Raw genomic sequence first — 17,955 nt, forward strand, 5'->3', positions numbered from 1 at the left:
TTGAAGGCATTGTAATTCCAACACAATTATGCAATATGACATGAAACGATTTAGAATACGATACAACACGATTCGATACAACTTTATCATGAGTCATGACACTGAAGTTTGTTTTGCATTAAACGACAACTCAAAGCCCAAACAATATGACCAAGACAATGTGTATACGCCAATGTTCACAGTAGACAATGGACATTCACCAGCTTAAACACACACTACACACCATCCCCAATGGTTTCTGTGGTTTCAAAGAGTTCTAGTTTCTCAACGCAAAAGTTGCAGGTTTTGAACACGCCTTCTGTAATTTTAGGGTTTTTTGTCTATAATCTGTAGGATAAAGAAATGTAAGTCTGTCTCATACTTGAACAGTTTCTGGACGTCGATGACTTGGCCCACGCGTTCACACAGCTGCCACGCAATGCGCTCCATCAGCGGCGCCAGCCGCTCGTCCGTGTTGTAGTGACACGACAACATCCAGATGATCTGCAGGCTGTCCATCAGGGGAGGGATGGTTTCCAGTATCACTGCGAACTCCGTTCCAGTTGCTAGATTCTAAGGAGCAAATGCAGATGGGTTGTTGTAAACCCATGACGAAATAAAGTCAATTTCATGTTGATATTGTTCAGTGTGAATGGACATTTGAAAAACCAAACTGACCATGAAGTGTCTTTCCAGTGTGCTGAGGAAGCGTGAATTGTCCTCTGACTCCACACAGTGTTTACTAAGCTCTGCGACAGTCTCCTCTAGGGTCTGCATGATGCCTGAGTTAGTTTTGGTCATTACCGCCAGGATCTTCTTGACCACAGGCTGCTTCAGTTGATCGCTCAGAGCCCTCAGAGTTGATGCTCGCTCTCGCCAAAAAGTGATCTCTGCCAAGGGGCCCGGGGACTGCAGGAAAACACAACGCCAAGAAGATTCAATTTATGTTGATATAAGACTGTCAGTATTTTTTATGGATTCCTCCAGGACCTCATGTAAAACTGACAGAGTTTCAATTTGATGTTTTAGACATATTTTGGGCTGGCTGTTGTCAAGGTTGGTGTTCAAGCATTTCACTGCAATAACATCAATCCTGCCCTGGTAGGAATGCAGAACATGAAAACAATTAACACACCTGTGGCTTTTTGTGTTGCTGTTCCTCAATAACAATGGTAATGTGGGTCTGCCAGTTCATGACACACTGCTCCAACTTCTCTACAATCTCTGTATTGGAACACAAGACCTCCAGCCCTGGCTTCAGATCCAGCTCAGGGATCTGTAGCGTTAATTCGTCTGAAACAAAAAAGTTATTTTATGTTTATGCTTTATTGAAGCTGCTCTTCTTTTAACACTTTTAACTTTTGAATACGATTTGACATTGATCAAGTGCATTTAATTGAAGATAACAAAAAAAGAAAGAAGGAGAAATACCTTGTATTTGAAGTTGCTGAATGGTTGTGTTGAGCACCTCTAAAAATTTGTGTGTCCTTGTGAGTAACTCATCATGCAGTGAAAATTCACCATTTGTCTTCCCAGAGTCCTTTTCTTCTGCCTCGCTATCAAGAATCGCTCCAGCTGGATGATTAGCCCTATTTATCCTCATCTGGTGAGCACTCAGCAATGGGATTTCAACCTAATCGGGATCAATAAAATGATCCACAGTCAGGATGTGTCACCTGGATAACCATCACAATCATAAACATCGTAGGAAGTCGTTTTTGACCATCTGCACTTTCACAGCTTGATAAAGTGGCCTGACAAACGATTTTTTTTCTTTCATTTTTGCACCACTTTCATCACCTGCATTAGGAATAAGTCTGGTCCCGATGCAACCTAATATTGCCATGGCAGGGTGACTCGGTTCAGGTTGCAAAAGGATCTCTGGTTTTTTCAGAGGAGCTGTGGTGTTTGATGGGGGGGGGGTGGTCTTTTCTACAAACAATGGGTAGGAGCACCAGGTGTGAACCAGTCTAGTGTTGTACTGCACGTATGATCACAGATGAGCACAGCAACACTACAGCTGTTTGATTATGGATATGTTGACTGCCAAAGTTTATTCCCGCTGTAAGTCTCAATGAGAAGATTCAGTGAAAGATACTCTGCTTGTTTTTTTGTTACTCTTACATCAATTGGATGTTTTCCAGCTGAACATCGTTTTCTGTTATCTTAAAGAGCCTAAAATCCTGTTGGACCATGGGCCATTTTCCTGGTGCCTCATTAAGTTTGTTTTCTTTAACAATGTACTTACGTGAGTGAGTTTGCGCTGTAGAGCAAGAAGGGGGTGCCCATGTTGCATACCAAAATCAAACAGCCAGGGCATGAGGTTATTTGCCTCTTTCATGTCCATAGGATTGACAATTGTCTCTGATGAAAACATAAACAATATTTGGCTTTTTCCTTGGAAAAGATGCATGACAATTTTTTTTTATTATTATTGTTAATAGTCCTTTGTCCTACCTTTGGTGCTCCGGATGAAGTAAAAAACGCTTGAGTTCCAAAATCTCCCATGGCGTTTATTCACAGCTTCGTGAAGTTTGTCAAGGTATTCTACAATAACCTCAATTCTCTGAAAAATTAAGTTGGACATCAGTGGAGAACTCAAACAATACAGAATGCATCATCTCTGGCAGTTTTGCAACACATCGGCCGTTGTTAGGATTGTGGGAGTGGTGTCTGAACTCACGTGGCCAAGACTGGGTTTTATTGAAGTTATCTGGCCTCCACTCTGGCTGAGGGTCTCCTCGTCTGGTTGTGCTGGGTCCTCGCCCTCTCTTCTTTCTAGTTGTGAAAGTGTGAAAATGTGGGGGAAGAATGAGCAAAAACAAACAAAAACTTTGAACAACTCTTAACATTGAAATCTCTAAAACTGCTTCACCTCTGAAAAATGAAAGTCAGTTTCCACCACTGTCAGAAAATTATAGTAATAATTTAGTATTTAACATATTTCAAAACATTGCACTTTGTTTGTTTTTAAATACTTAGTGGGACGAATGACTTTGTATCTCGGGGTATGACAAAAAGGTCATTATTTGGAGGGATTATTTTGTCACCCTTTCGTTTGTGACAGCTGGCAGGTATCACCTTCCATACTGTGTCCATACGGGTGTTCACAGAACAAGAGAGACCCCGACTTACTGTCTGGCATTTCAACCTCGACATCTTCCTCCGTAACTGTTTTGAAGAACAAGAGGCACAGCGGACGGTCTTCCTGCGAGACGACGTTCAGAAAAGCGATGATCGACTCTTCGTCCCTTCCCTCGTCGCGGCCGAGCAGCTCATCGAAGCAGAGGCTCTGCTGCAGGCGGAACCCCGCGCAGACCCGCTGTCGGATCCACTCCACCCGCAGGTCGTCGTGGACCATGTTTCTTCAAACGTACAGCGAATAACGGACAATAAGATTAACCGCCGTCTGTGGTTTATCGGTCGCTGAATAACTTCGTGGAAAACTTTGCCGTCGCCTTGGAGACCGAACGCCGGTGTCGTTGCCCCGCACGATGACTGACAGGCTTGCATCTCAACCACGGACGTACACCACAACTTAAGAGGAACTGAGAGAAGAGGCCACGCCGTTGCTTATTTGCAGCAGAGGCTCTCGTTGTGAGTTATTTGTTCACGGATTAACAGACACGTGAAGACTATAACAGCTGATCCATCTGGTCGCTCCGGAAAACTGTGTCGCGTGTACTGATGTGAACCCACGAACAATTTATCAGGGAGAGTGAACCATTTTCGAACAAGTATAATTTATTATAACACAAAGATGAAATACCTACGGGAGGGAGCATGGAGTGTTTGTTAATGAACTAATATTTCTGACAACAAAAATGTCCAGAAGCTGTATGCATCCTTCAGAACAGAGTAGAATTTCCCTGAAACGCGCCCAGTTAAGAATGTTACACAAAAGAAATTCACTTCCTGGCCAACTCAACCCAAAAAACAAACAATTGTGTTTCTGAATGGCTGCATTCATATTTAAATACATTGACCCTCTCCCCCCATCTCCCAAGGAAAAAAAAACCCAACAGACAGACATTCAGGGCATAACTTTGGCAACATTTCACAGTAGCAATTACACGGCCAATGAAAAGTGAAGTCAAGACAGTCTTAACAAGGAAGTGCATCCCTTAAAAATCAGGTCCATTAAAAAAAAAAAAAAAAAAAAACACACACACACACACACACACACACACACACACACACACACACACACACACACACACACACACACACACACACACACCTACCATAAAATCAGCATTATCTAATAATCTTATTAAATAATGCACTCTTCCTTTCATAGTTGATATGGTCAAAGCGCCTTTTTAAGTTAAGTTTTAAAGCAATTGGGCTCCTGACCAGCAGAGCTGAGTCAACAAATTTGAGTTTCTAATGCACGTCATGCAAAAAACTGCCCAGAGCAGCAGACGCATAGGCAACACCGTGAAGGCACATGAGTACACAAAGACTCCTAATACACATTTACCCCAAATTCTGTCAATTGTTTTTAAAAATGCAATAAATTAAAAAGTTACTCCTCACAGAGTATATACATCTGATTACAGGCACCTTCAAGGACGCGTCAATAATGACGTCAAGGATCCTCTGCAGAATTAATACAGCGGTAACAAAGGAACCACATCGCATTGTTATTTGGTTGTACTTCTGTAAGGCAGTTCAGTGCAACAACGTTAAAGCAAGAACTACGTGATTAGGATGGTCCATTAAATGGGGGGTGTTTAGCTGAAATCAACTGAAACAGAAGGAATAGCTTAAAATCACAGTATGATCGTACAAATTTTGCCAATACATGAAATGAATAATCAGGAAATTGCAAAAAAAAATTAAATAAAAACACAAAAAAATAAAAAGTGGAATTTTTTTAGAATATGAAGATGAAACAAGATGAAATTCTTTCTGCTTTCGCCTTTTTTTTTTTAATCAGCAAGAGAAAACCTGAAGAAAATGTAGTGTAAAAACTGCTGGGGGAGGCAGGGTTTTTTTTCTTGCCAATTACTTACTTCCTATTTATTATTCTGATTTCACACTTTCCAAATGACATTTGAGGCACAGCAAAGCTTATTGTTCATGGGATGAAATACTTCTTTTTTTCAAAGTCGTCCCTTGACGTCTGAACGACAAACTCCCCTGCTGAGCGCTGCTAAATTTGGCCGTTCACCCAGGAACAAGCGTGAGTCAGTCCCAGTCTGACGGTTCCTTCACAAAACACTGTCGTAGTCGAAGCTGGAGGGCAGCAGGGAGAAGGCGAAGGGGCAAAACTTGACGCCGTTCCCACTGTAGAATTTATTTTGAAACTCCACCCTGAGAACAAAAAGGAAAAAAAACAACACATATGAGCCACTGGGGGGCGCGCTTCAACAACTTCTTACCTCCGAGGGACTCTCGAAGTCGCTGTCAATCTTACCAGTGGAGGCGGAGGGCGTGAAGAAAGGCAGACAGGCCCTCCATCACCATGAGGATGGACACAGTGAGGACGGCAAAAAAGCCAAACATGGGCACGAGGAATAAAACCCCGACGGGGGTGTTCATCCGCAGGCCGATGTGCATCACCATTGTCCAGAGCACCTCGGACAGCTCTGTTAGGGCAGAGAGAGGAGCGTTCGCCACGTGCACATCAACACACAATGCCCTTGACTGCTCTAAATACAGAAATTACACATACAGCATCTTGAAACCTCAAAAAATTAAAATCTCAAAAACAAAGCATTTTTAGAAAACATGATCACAATTTGAATACATTTGTTGATATTTGTGTGATTTCAGTTGAATAAAATAAAGTAAAGACGCTTCAGAACTCGCCAACTTCAGAACTTTCAATAATATGTGAGATGAATGAAAAATGCAGCCTTGGAGTTGGGAGTTTGGTTGCGTTCAGACTGCAGGCGAATCTGATTCAAATCAGATTCCTTCTCAAATCCGATTTTCAGGGCTGACTGTCCACACTGTTTTTAGCAAGTGTCCAAATGGGATCTGGCTCTGTTCAGACTGGGCCACATCCATGACCCATCTGGCAGGTTGCTGTATCAACGACGTCGGAGCCGAGGCGACGTCCAAATGCGATTTGAAACTACCTTCCGAATGTGGTTTCAATCTGTTTTTGCAAAAATCGGATTTCATGTGATTTGTGACTCTTCAGACTACGAAAGAGCCATCCAGTTTCAATCTGGATGGGCTAAATATCCGACTTTGGCTGGCAGTCTGAACGCGGCTTAAATTTCCCTGTGAATTCTGCACTCTATCAAACAAACTGTTACTGACACAATGAGTGAAAACAATAACAGACGAGGACAATAAATCTTTTATTGACTGAAGACAAAAACCTTCTCGAGGTTATTCAAGATTTGAGAATCTCACTTTTCCATTAGCGTGCCTGTGTGCGTTTTTTGTGTGTGTGTGTGTGTGTGTGTGTGTGTGTGTGTGTGTGTGTGTGTGTGTGTGTGTGTGTGTGCGCCTATTTGAACTACACATGTACTGCGGTGCAACACCAGCACACTCACGGGCGTGAGCCAGGCTGAGGGCCCAGAGCCGCAGGTAGGACGCCGTGTTGGAGACGCAGCCCAGGCAAAACTCTATGGTGTGGATGGACTGATGCAGGAGCTCGTCTGCAAAGTTAAACTGAGAGAGCAGCAAAATGAAACGGGGGTGGGGGGGGGGTTGGTTGGGTTGGTGGAGTGGTCACTGGTGGGAAGGAACTCGCTGGCCTCACCTCCTCGGCCTGGTGCTCCCCGCTGGAGGAGAGGTCGCTGAGGCCGCCGCCCTCCTCCATGTCGTGAGTCCTCATCAAGTAGAGCTCCTCCTCGTCGCTGTTTCGCCGAACGCGCTCGTACCCCTGAGACAAGGAGAAAATAAGAAAGTGGGTTTTTACATCGAAAGAATGAATATACTGGTTGGTTCATAACCGTGCAATAAACACATTTATATTCAATTATATGCCAATACTTTGCAAATAATCCAACTGTCCATATCAACATAACACAAAAAGTAAGGAAATTTGTGTATATTTGTTTTCCTTTATTACTCTTTATTATTTTATCGATTTATTTTTAATTCAGATTTTTTTTAAATGTAATATATATCTACATTGTTTCCTTCTCTTTGCACTGTATATGCTGCTGTAATTATGCAAATTCCTCCAATGTGGGATAAATAAAGGCATTCTACACTATGTTTTTCTGCTATTGTACTCCGTACACAGTTTAAAACACTCACCCGGTACATTCGTAGGTGGTTGTTCCCATTATGAAGCCAATTCAGGTAGAAAGGTTTCCCCAGGAGTAAGACAGGCACACAGAGAACAGCGATGACCACCAGAAACACCTGAAGGCCATTCTGAAAGAGGCAAAACACACCGTCATCAACACTGTCGGCAGTTTCCAGTCCAGTAAACCCAATTCACGCACACCATCGGTTCGCGCGAGGAGTGCAAGATCGCGCGACAGCCCAGGTGGTTTTGTGTGTATAAATGAAACAAAACTTTTGCCCGGCCGAACTGCGTCTCAAGCATCGAAATTAAAAATAAACTTTTAAAACTAAAAAAACTTTTCAAACTTTTCATAGTAAAATACAGCACATTGAAAAACTAATTCCAGCACACTGTGCATTATTATGAAAACCAACCGGATCCACCGTGTTTTCAACATCATTGACTTCCTGCCTCAACGATTCTACCTGCTGCGATTGACGCGGCCGCTATGCATGAAGCATGAAAAATAGAACAGCCGCAGCAGCCACAGCCACAGCCGTAGCAGCGTGGTTTCACGCTTCTGGGACGCTACTGGGGCGCTTCTGGGACACTTATGGGATGCTTATGGGACGCTTATGGGACGCTACTGGGACGCGCCCTCGCTACTGGGACGCGCCCGGGACGCGCCCTCGCTACTGGGACGCGCCCTCGCTACTGGGACGCGCCCTCGCTACTGGGACGCGCCCTCGCTACTGAGTTTTTTTTTTCCCCCGTCGGCCGCTCACCTGTCCCGGGTAAAGGGGCTGCATGGCGTTGCCCTGCATGAGGAACATGTTGATGAAGTGGATGAGCACACTGGGAGCATGCTTGGAGTCCCGGGGAGTGAAGACGATCCACTTGTAGAGAATCATGAAGACGAGGTAGCCGAACAGACACAGCAGGAAGAGCAGCTCCGGGAGGAAGACCAGGTACAGGCTGTACTTCTTCCTAAAGTGCCTGTTGGTGTCGGCAGACCACGAGAAGGCTTCATTCAAAAAAAACCCTTCAGAAACGAGAAGAGTTGAGGACTCTTCCGGGTGTGACGGTGTGCTACTTGCATGTAATTGAAAGTGCTGAGGATGACGCCAAAGCTCATGTGGATGACGCCCACAATCACAGACATCTTCATCTTGTAGGAGTTGAGAAACGTTAGGCGGTTGCTGGCCAAGTTCCAAATCTTTTGCAAGTAAAAAAAAAGAACAAAGTTGGGGAGAAAAAAAAAATTACACTTTGTGTTTAAAACTGTTCTAAACAGCATTCAAGGCATAATAAATTAAATGCATCAGCTCAGAAAAAGAAAACGTGTGCGTTTCATATTTCGTTCACTGTCAGACAGGCTTCCTTAAAAAATGGCGTCACGAGACGGCAGCGAACTAGGAGCAAGACCCTTATTGCTCTCTGTATATATTAATATATGGGAGAATCGTTCTCATGTTAAGAAAAAACAAAATGACTTTGGTTGGACTACGAGTGTACACTTTCATTAATGTGTTAATGGGTAGCATGTAAAAATTTTACCAAATCAAAAAATTATAAATCAAGCCAAATTTTCCACACTGGACCTTTAACTGCGTTCACATTTTGCCTAAGTTCCCACTGCTTCCAGCGACGAGTGAGTCTCGTCGAGCAGGTTTACGGCAAAACTTCCATTTTTGTCCGAGCTGCCAAGTTTCCAAATTTCCTCACACGGCTGTTTGTTTAGTATCGGCCAACTCACACAGCCTTGGGCAACAGTCAAATATACGCCGCTGAAGTGGGGACAGTAACCCGAGTGGAAATGCAGCCTATTAATATGCTTTTTCCAGGCATTTTTTCCCCTATGTGACTGGGATTGTAATGAAAGACCCGGGATGCAATTCATCACAAACAATGTTGAAACGTAGTTCAACTCACCGGGTCGATTCCGAATGGATATGGCCCGTTGAAAACTCCCGTCACGTTCGGATCAAGAGTGAGAAGACTGTTCCCTTTGAGATCAGCATCACTGTCGGCAACACACACAGCAAAGAATGAAAATGGATGAAGAAGACCGGCTTTCACCGTCACCACTGTCCTCATCGTGTTTGACCAAAAAAAAACAAACGAAACGAAATAAATAAATACATAAACCTTGACCGAGACACTTACTGCCACACCTCCGCTGTGAACATGGCTTTCACACTCCATCCAGAGCCGAAGATGTTGAGGGACTTGGAGAAACAGTCGTTGTATATCAGACCAGTGTAGATGGAGAACAGTCCCATCAACAGGATGATGTATCGGCCCTCGAAGAACGTGTTCCAGATCTGTCAACAGGTGAAACCGTTTAGTACAAGACAGAGAGGAGACCTCGTCAGAAGCTGAACAGGAGTCGACTGAGGTCAACAAACCTGGTCATTGTCCTGTAAAGCGTCTAAAATGCAACTTTGTGTTCATGTAAAACGTCTGAGTGCAACATCCTAATCAACCGGATAACTAACCCCCACAGAAAGACAACACAACAGTCTGCTTAAAGGCCGGTAAAATGTCAAGGACGGTGCAAATCTGCTGGTGAACTTATGGTGAGCTCCAAGTTCAGAAAACATACAGGTGAAGCTACACAATTGTTATGCAGCCACTGAATCAGAAGGGCGGAACTTTCTGGAACGTGAGGAGAATTGCACAGACATGTGGAAAACTGTTGCAGCAGGGAATGAATCCTAGAATAACCTTCACCCAAAAAATTAAATAAAATAAAACTTTTGGATGTTTGGAAGCCTGCAATGAAAATGTTTTTAAATCGTACATGTTAGTTTGTAAATCACACGCTTTTCTTCATCACCTCATTTCTTGTGTTTTTCAGTGTGCGGTTGTTCTCGTAAAGCACCATCCAGAGTGCGAACAGAGCCATGATGAGTCCGTGACCCAGGTCCCCAAACATGACAGCAAACAGGAAGGGGAATGTGATGAGTGTGAAAGGAGCTGCAAAGCGATGCAAAAGGGAGAGAAATATTTTCACTTGATACACAAAAAACAAATACAAACTTCCAAATGGCACACAGGTCAGAGGTCAACTACAACTGTGGCATTTTCACATCTTGTTGCCCAAGAAAAAAAACAAATGAATATATATACACATACATATGTATGCACACATATTAGGGATGTCCCGATCCGATCCATGCCAATCTAGCATATTCTACTAGATCAGTGATCGGCCCATCTGCGTTCAAAATCCCCGATCTGATCGCCTCCTTTTTCTAATTAACTATTTTACCAGGAAATTTCATTGAGGTGAAAAACCTATTTTCCCAGGGAAAATCTTGAAATATATCAATAACATCATACATTTATAGTTCGCAGTGTATTAATAAGAGGCACATTTCTGCCCTCTGCTAGTCACCACTGCCGTGCTCAGAACGGAGGCGACGTATTGAGATCTCCACGTTTGTAAACAACACAACTGTGTCGGCCGTGTGGCGATTCTACGAGTTGGCAGATGAATGCAGACCCGCAGCGAAATGCAAAGTCTGCAAGCTAATGGTTTCACGTGGTGGCAGCAGCGACAGAGCTTCCTAGAACACAACTCATTTAATTCGGCATCTCAAGAAAAACCAAGCAGAAGACGAAGGAATGCAGCGCTGCTACCGAATCAACAGCTGGTTTAAAGCGGCAGACGCTGCTCGCTAGTTTAAGAAAAGACAAGTTAGCCGTGTTAGCCGTGAGCTGCTACACTGACTTGAGTATATTTTGCTTTGGCGGTTTACTGCAACTGAAGTTACTGAGTCATTTTATTTACTGAGCAAAGAGTGCAGTCATCACCAAGCTCTGAACACACTTTGAAAATGAATGTACTTACTTGATAAGTTACATTTACATTTATTTATATATGACTCGTCTTTTTTTTTTTTTTTTTTACTGAGCAGAGTGTTAAGCTTGACATTGTTTAAGTTTATTTTGTATGTTTACATTATTTTTACAAAGACTACATTGTATTTACTGAGCAGAGAGTGAAGTCATCACCGAGGTCAGAACACGGTGAGGAAAAGCAAAGCATGGATTGATCATTGAAGCAAACAATCCAATTCATTTTGCAGTGCATCAAGAGGAAAGTCTGAATCCGATGGATTCGCTTCATTCAAGGTCAGAAAAAAGATCGGATCGGGAAAAATAAAATCGGGATTGGCAATTACTCAATAAAAAAAAATCGAGATCGGATCGGGACCAAAAAAATGTGATTGCGTGTTTGTGTGTGCACGTATGTATATGTGTATGTATATATGTATATTTGTATGCATGTACACACACACACACACACACACACACACACACACACACACACACACACACACACACACACACACACACAGTAGATAGATATACAGTAGATAGATAGATACACAGTAGATAGATATATAGATATATACAGTAGATAGATATAGATATACAGTAGATAGATAGAAATACAGTAGATAGATAGAAATACAGTAGATAGATATAGAGATATATACAGTAGATAGATATAGATATACAGTAGATAGATAGAGAGATATACAGTAGATATAGAGATGTACAGTAGATAGATATAGATATACAGTAGATAGATAGAGATATACAGTAGATAGATAGAGATATACAGTAGATAGATGGATAGATATATAGATAGATATAGATATACAGTAGATAGATTGATAGAGTTTTCATCACGTCACCTCCTCACTCCATCTATCACTCCTTGTGTTTGGTGACTTAGTGCGACTGCGCAAGAGCGCCAGACTTCTCACACAGGGCAAACGTCCAGACAGAACTCACCAGGGTTGACCTCCCGGTAGGTGCCCACTCCATAGGCGTCCACAATATTCTGGAAGCCCGAGGTGAACTTGTTGGTCCTGATCAGGGTGGGTGGAGTGTTGCTGGTGGGGATTCGGTTGACAAAGGACGGGACGGTCGCTCCGCTTTTCCGCTGAAACAACAACCGGCAGTCGCAACTTGAGTGACGTGCGAGCAGCAGACAAAGCGACGTCCACGCGTGGTTTCCCCTTCGTTTCGACACGGGAAGAAACAGTTTGGTCATTGTACTGCGTCCGTGGATTCTTTCATCGTCCGTCCGCTCTGCACACTGTGACCACCCACACAGTGCTTGCATTTATGGTGACAATGAGCCAATTCATGGCGCAACGGCCCGCTTTCAATTAAACAGTCAATTAGAGCCTGTCCTGAGGCCAGGACCGCACAGAGCAACGCTGTTCTGACTTCTCTCAATGATATGGAATATCGACTCGAGCCTGAACAAACATTGCATTTCCATATAGGCTCGCTTTTTGTTTTTTTGTATGCAGTTTTGCTGCTCTTTGCTTTCATTTATTGCATTGCCTTTGAGGGAGTTATCCACGGAAATATGACAGTTGCTATCCCCTACATATGCAATGTTAAAACTTAGTGCTTTTGTTATCATTTTTCAATTCTTTTGATGTAGATAAAAAAAAAAGTGTCATTTGAAAATGTGAAGTTCTGCCTGACTGGTTGTTGCAAAGAATATATAAAGATAAGCACCACTCACCGATCCATCTTCCAGGGCTCTCCGCAGGGTGGGAATGTCATTGACGGGACACCACACTTCAGCAATCAGACACTTGTTGGTAACATCAAAACTGCATTGGTTCAGGATGTAATAAATGGCCTTCATCTTCTTCACCTGGATGACCCAGGTGTAGACCGATTCCGAAGCTTTGATCAGGACCTGCTTCAGGTAGTCCTCTGTCCGATGGAGAACCTACAAACAGTGGGAATGGGTGACTGTGACATAATTATTACTGCTAAGAGACAGAAAAAAAAAAAAATTTCACGTCGATTGCCGAAGACAAAAGATGGGGGGATAAAAACTGCAGGAAAAGAAGGGAGAAGGCAAGTTTGACTTTCAGCTGCAGCCTCACGCTGGTCATGTGACGATGACAATCCCCCAAGTAGCAAAGCTATTTTTCCAGTCACAGCGGGTTTAGGCTGCCAAATGACACATGGTGAAATGTCCCAGACAGAAGATTGACTGGCTGATCCAAACACGCTCTGATCAAAATCTAAAAATAATCCCTAACTGCTGAGAGTCATTCAGCTGATAAACTTTTCCAGTGATTTTCCGAGAAAAATATCTTTCTTCAGCTAAATTTGAACGAGGACGATCATTTAGGGCAGGAATATATGCTTCATTCTTAAAATAAAACAAATCTGAAGAATAAAATGCATTGGAAAAGTTGAACGCACAGTGTGCAGGTCTTGAATGCGCATCTTTAGTCCTTCCACGACATCGTCTCGCTCTTCGTTGCTGCTGGGGTAGGGATACAGGTGACAGTGGTAGCTGGGGAGAGACAGGGGATTTCTTTTTCAAAATATCACTCAATTCACTCTAAAACATTTTTTTCCCCAATACATATACATATATAAAGCAGCCGAGGCTACCCACATCAACCAGCAGCCTCAGCTATTGATTGTGTACCCATTGGTTATAAGATGAAGCAGACATTCCTACCAAGGAGGTGTGGTCTAACAGTAAGTTCCTATATGGAATGTGCAGTTGTTGTTTTGTTTTCCAGTTTATGAGGATTGTTTTCTTAGCGATAGATAAAGAGGTGATCAGCACGCGAGATTCTGCCTTATCTGAGGGGATATCACTGAGGTCCCCTAAGAGACAGAAAGATGGAGTGGCTATGATGGTGTAACCAACCTGTGCTGATAGATCATTGCATACTATGTGCCAGAATTTATTTACTGGTGGGCAATGCCATACAACAAATTCACTCTAAAACCTAAATGATGAAATATATTAATAGAAATGAGCAACAACAACAACAAAAAAGGTACAGCTAAAACAACCAGTGCCTGCTAGCGGCTATAACTTATTTCTGTAATTAATGAAAGAAACACATTGTTAAATAAATAAATATATGTATATGTATATGTATATGTATATAGAGATAGAGATAGAGATATTACCAGTCACAGATCTTCTTCACTTTCTGGCCAATCTGGTCTCCCCAGTAAGAGATGAGGAACACCACACTCTTGGTAGGCTCTCCCTGCAGATACATAAAAATGGGACATTACAAAACAAGGCTACAGGCTGGGGGAAAAGAGGCACATTTAGAACTGACATAAGATTGATTCTTTTGAAATTGCAGTTTGTAAACTTAAGTATTTTGAAACTGCGTCTTAAACTTGCATGCCTGCCTCTGGTCAACACAGATGACATGGATAAGTAGATTAAAGCCATTGCAGATATCAGTGACCGTGGGAACAACAAAAGTAACACTGTTTACAAGCAAAAAAAAAGAAGGGGAAATGCATCACTGGCAGGACACGAAAGAGATGTGCCAGGACGATTGTTTATTCACAAGGCAAAACTGGCAAAAGCAAACTGACTAAAGAGCTTATAAAATTGTAAAACTGATTTATTACTTGACCAGTTTATAACATTTAATCTCAGAAATTCTCAGGATTTATATCTTAAAGGGAACTTTGTCAAGTTTCTAAATATGATGAAAAACAAACAAAGGAAGCATAAACACCCAATTAAAAATACACTTTTACATTCAAATAAAATCAAACTGGGAGCAGGCTTTTAACAAAAGTTCTTCAAGAACTTGTTGAATTATTTCTACAAACTAATACGTGTTGGTTGGATCACTCTTCATGGCTGGTGTGTGGATGCCAGGCTGATGCAGAAGAGAGTGGCTGCTTTGTGCAGGTAATCCAATTCAAACAAAGCATCAAAGGGGTTTTCTAGAGAACTAACCGTGTCGGGATTTTCCAGATACTCCTCGACCTCTGCGTAGCTGAGGATGGTGTAGCCTTTGCAAACTCTCCAAAGCATCCTCTCAAAGGCCTCGATCTTCACACTTTGAATGAGCCCAGAAACAAAACTGAAAGAGACAGAGAGGAGATTCTTCATACACAGCAGGAAAAAAATAACATGCAAGCTGCACGCTATTGCAGTCAACAACTATTTCATTGAAGAAGTCACAATAACCTTAGAATAGCATGATGATGAAAGCTAGCTTCCAGGCTAACTCTGGCATATTTACAATTCTATTTTGTTATATTAACCAGCATTGTCGCTTGATCAAAGAAACTAAACCTAACTGAAGTGATTACACTGTGTTCAATCATACACAATAGCAACTGCCAGTTGTGATGACTTCATTGCTGCAGAATGGCAATGTACAGTCAGCCAGAAGGCCACAGCGTGGTCTCAGGAGGCAGATCAAACACACGGCCGGAGGAGTTGCCCCTCACCAGGAAGAGGTTCCAGTGCAAAAGATTTATAGAACGTTTTAGCACAAACTTTCCAGAAAGTGTAGCAAGTACAAGAAGAAAAGGCTCGACTTGTGTACGTTCTGTTTCAATGACTGACTAGGGACAAATATGATGGCTAGAAATAATAAATGGCTTAATATTCAATCTTTCTATTGTATATGTTTTATATATAAGCGTGATGCTGAACGGTCCAGCAGGATTGTACCACTCACCCCAGTTTGGCCCCGAGCCTCTGCATGCTGCTGTAGTCCATCATTGCGTCCTTTTCCAGGAAGGGGAATTCCTCATACTGCATTTGGGAGTGTTCCCTCTACAAAAGAAGGCCAGATTTGAGTTTTGAAGCAAATAAATACATAAATAATGTCAGCACAGGTCAGACATTCTTTGCAATATTGCGAGGAATAATTTGTCTTGCGCGGCTGTGTGGTGTGCACTTGGACGGTCGGGTGGTGCACCGACCTCAGCCGGCCTCTGCACAAAGTTCCGGGTGATGCGCAGCATGTGCGTGTACTCCGTCAGCTCCATTCGATTCCTCTGCAGCTTCTCCTTATTCTTGGTGACTTCACCTAACTCCACCTCGAGCCTTTGCAGCTGTTCCTGTTGAAGCGACCATTTTGTTGCAGAGGCACAAGAGCAATGTGAGAAAAATGTTTCACTACACTGCAATTCAGTTGCTGCGGCAGTGACGTCCAAAAACGAACGTGTAAGAAGTTAACAGTGTGCAAGAGGGTAAGTAAACACTAACCATGATGGACATGGTGTGCTTGGGTAAAGGGGCCACAGGGTTCACTTCCCCCTCTGGAAGTGCAATATCCGCTTTTTTGATTTCCTTCAGAAGGTATCCTGAAAGGGTTAACAGCAATCAGTTCAAAGACTCAAACACACACAAACAATTATGAATGGAGCAATCGTTCAAATACCGTCAGTGTGCTTTCAACAACAACATAGGGGCTGCTGAGAATAGCGCAGCATTTTCTCCTCTAAATCTAATCACACATGGACAAGTTTGCCAAAGATTGCTTCAAACCAGAGCAGACAGCAGCTGACATCTCTCATGACTGTAAGGCCAGTGGCCCCTCAAATTGAGTTAAGACGGATGAATTTCACTCGGGGTATGCAGGACCTCACTACAGCTCGACTACAACTCATTTAGGAGAAACTGCACTGCATTTTTGCAAATACAAAACATGCGCTTACCGAGGATCCTCTCCATCTCCTCACACTTTTTCACCTCGTTCACATATTTTCGCTGGAATGTATTAACAGTGGGATTGAGCTGGACGGGAAAAGGCAGAAGATGAATGAAAAAGAATCAGTAAAACTCGACATCTCTCTCTTGTAACACCACTTTCCTTGATATAAAACTCGGCAATAGCCGTACAAAAATGAGGAAGGAAGGAATTGATGGTGCGCGTGCTCCCTCTTCTCAGTCTCCAGGTACCACCCTATTTTTTTTTTTTTACACAGTGCGTAACAATTTACGGCAGCCTATTACATAAGCGCCAGTGGAACGTCCAGAAATGTTGCCGTGAACGCAGCAAAAAATAATTCGACTGCTGTTTAGCTTGGAGCGAAACTGCAGTCAATATTTCAAACATATTTTTCACACACCAGTACTACTTTGTCAGGTGTCTGTCAAACCCGACTGTGACTAAAAGTAGACTTGAATTAAATTAAATACAGGACATTTCACATAGCCACCCGGTAAATGTATGAAAACTTACGTCTCTGAACTCAACAAGTCCAAGTTCTCCCAGTTCGCTGATACAATCGTAGGCTGATCCTGACTGCAGGAAAAGTTGTGCCAGGCACATTTCTTCACCTCGAAGGAAAGAGCCCATTTTGACAGTTCGCTCCAATACTTGTCCGCTCGGAGCGACGTGCTAACGTTAGCACACTAACCGGTGCACTTCAGCAGATAAAAGCCGTGCCAAACACGATCAGCTAACGCGCCCACTGTTGTGTACGTGCCATTGCTCCCCGTCATTAAATAAACGGCCAACTAACAAGACAGGCACTTGATTGAGTTGTGCTAGCAACACAAGCTGGTCCTGTTAGTTCAAGCTAATGTGCTAACCAAGCAGCCGGTGTGCGCCGCGCTGTTGATTTGTGGTTTCAAATTTAGCCAAACTCCACGAAACGGTTCGCGTTAAAGTTCGCAACCTGACGTTCCCACAGATGTGGCTGCAACTTCGCTGATAGTTCCCGGAGTTCGACACTCCTTTGCCGTGTGTTCAACGACTACACGTCACTTCAAGCGATCATTATCTTCCACGGCAGGGAACGTCTCACCAATCACAGCCCACTCTCGGAGTCTGCGCATTTGCGTCACGGCACGTGCAGCGGGGCTCCGTGGAAGCGAAAGTCGCAAATTTAGTTCTGAGATTAAACCCTTTGTCTGTCAAGTGCCAACGTCTTTTGTCTTCTATTCTAATAGTTCTTGTTAGTAAATATGTTTGGTGTTCACAAGA

General features: G+C 43.0%; 2 protein-coding genes across 2 annotated transcripts in view; both read right to left on the reverse strand.

Moving 5' to 3' along the window:
* Positions 1-3,387, reverse strand: part of LOC142887984 (dynein axonemal heavy chain 10-like) — a 30,706-nt gene extending 27,319 nt beyond the window's left edge. The window contains exons 1-8 of the mRNA XM_076025987.1: positions 3,115-3,387; positions 2,663-2,757; positions 2,437-2,545; positions 2,228-2,343; positions 1,411-1,612; positions 1,115-1,272; positions 658-888; positions 362-552 (exon numbers count right to left, since the gene is read on the reverse strand). Of these exons, the coding sequence (XP_075882102.1) occupies positions 362-552; positions 658-888; positions 1,115-1,272; positions 1,411-1,612; positions 2,228-2,343; positions 2,437-2,545; positions 2,663-2,757; positions 3,115-3,340 (1,328 nt within the window). The 5' untranslated portion in view covers positions 3,341-3,387. The remainder of the gene's footprint in view (positions 1-361; positions 553-657; positions 889-1,114; positions 1,273-1,410; positions 1,613-2,227; positions 2,344-2,436; positions 2,546-2,662; positions 2,758-3,114) is intronic.
* A 318-nt stretch (positions 3,388-3,705) lies between these two features.
* atp6v0a2b (ATPase H+ transporting V0 subunit a2b) lies at positions 3,706-17,769 on the reverse strand. The gene is made up of 21 exons (XM_076025984.1): positions 17,209-17,769; positions 16,682-16,760; positions 16,230-16,327; positions 15,944-16,081; positions 15,697-15,794; positions 14,964-15,090; positions 14,165-14,247; positions 13,436-13,529; positions 12,738-12,950; positions 11,990-12,140; positions 10,020-10,159; positions 9,347-9,504; positions 9,113-9,203; positions 8,278-8,396; positions 7,966-8,176; positions 7,207-7,326; positions 6,704-6,826; positions 6,495-6,612; positions 5,402-5,573; positions 4,190-5,298; positions 3,706-4,102 (listed from the first exon to the last, which is right to left on the reverse strand). The coding sequence occupies exons 1-20, from the start codon at positions 17,323-17,325 to the stop codon at positions 5,196-5,198; spliced, it is 2,553 nt and encodes an 850-aa protein (XP_075882099.1). The 5' UTR covers positions 17,326-17,769; the 3' UTR covers positions 3,706-4,102; positions 4,190-5,195.
* Between the last annotated feature and the right edge of the window lie 186 nt (positions 17,770-17,955).

Source organism: Nelusetta ayraudi, unplaced genomic scaffold (genome assembly GCF_046127955.1).
Source record: "Nelusetta ayraudi isolate G7.1 ecotype Tasmania unplaced genomic scaffold, CSIRO-AGI_Nayr_v1 ptg000018l, whole genome shotgun sequence".
NCBI lineage: Eukaryota > Metazoa > Chordata > Actinopteri > Tetraodontiformes > Monacanthidae > Nelusetta > Nelusetta ayraudi.

Excerpts from the sequence above, each read along its gene's own strand:
- atp6v0a2b (XM_076025984.1), bottom strand. The coding sequence starts at position 17,325 with ATGGGCTCTTTCCTTCGAGGTGAAGAAATGTGCCTGGCACAACTTTTC. Across the intron at positions 9,505-10,019 it reads TGAAAAACACAAGAAATGAG|ATCTGGAACACGTTCTTCGA; the intron begins GTGATGAAGAAA and ends ACCTGTTGACAG. Across the intron at positions 8,397-9,112 it reads ATCCATTCGGAATCGACCCG|ATTTGGAACTTGGCCAGCAA; the intron begins GTGAGTTGAACT and ends TACTTGCAAAAG.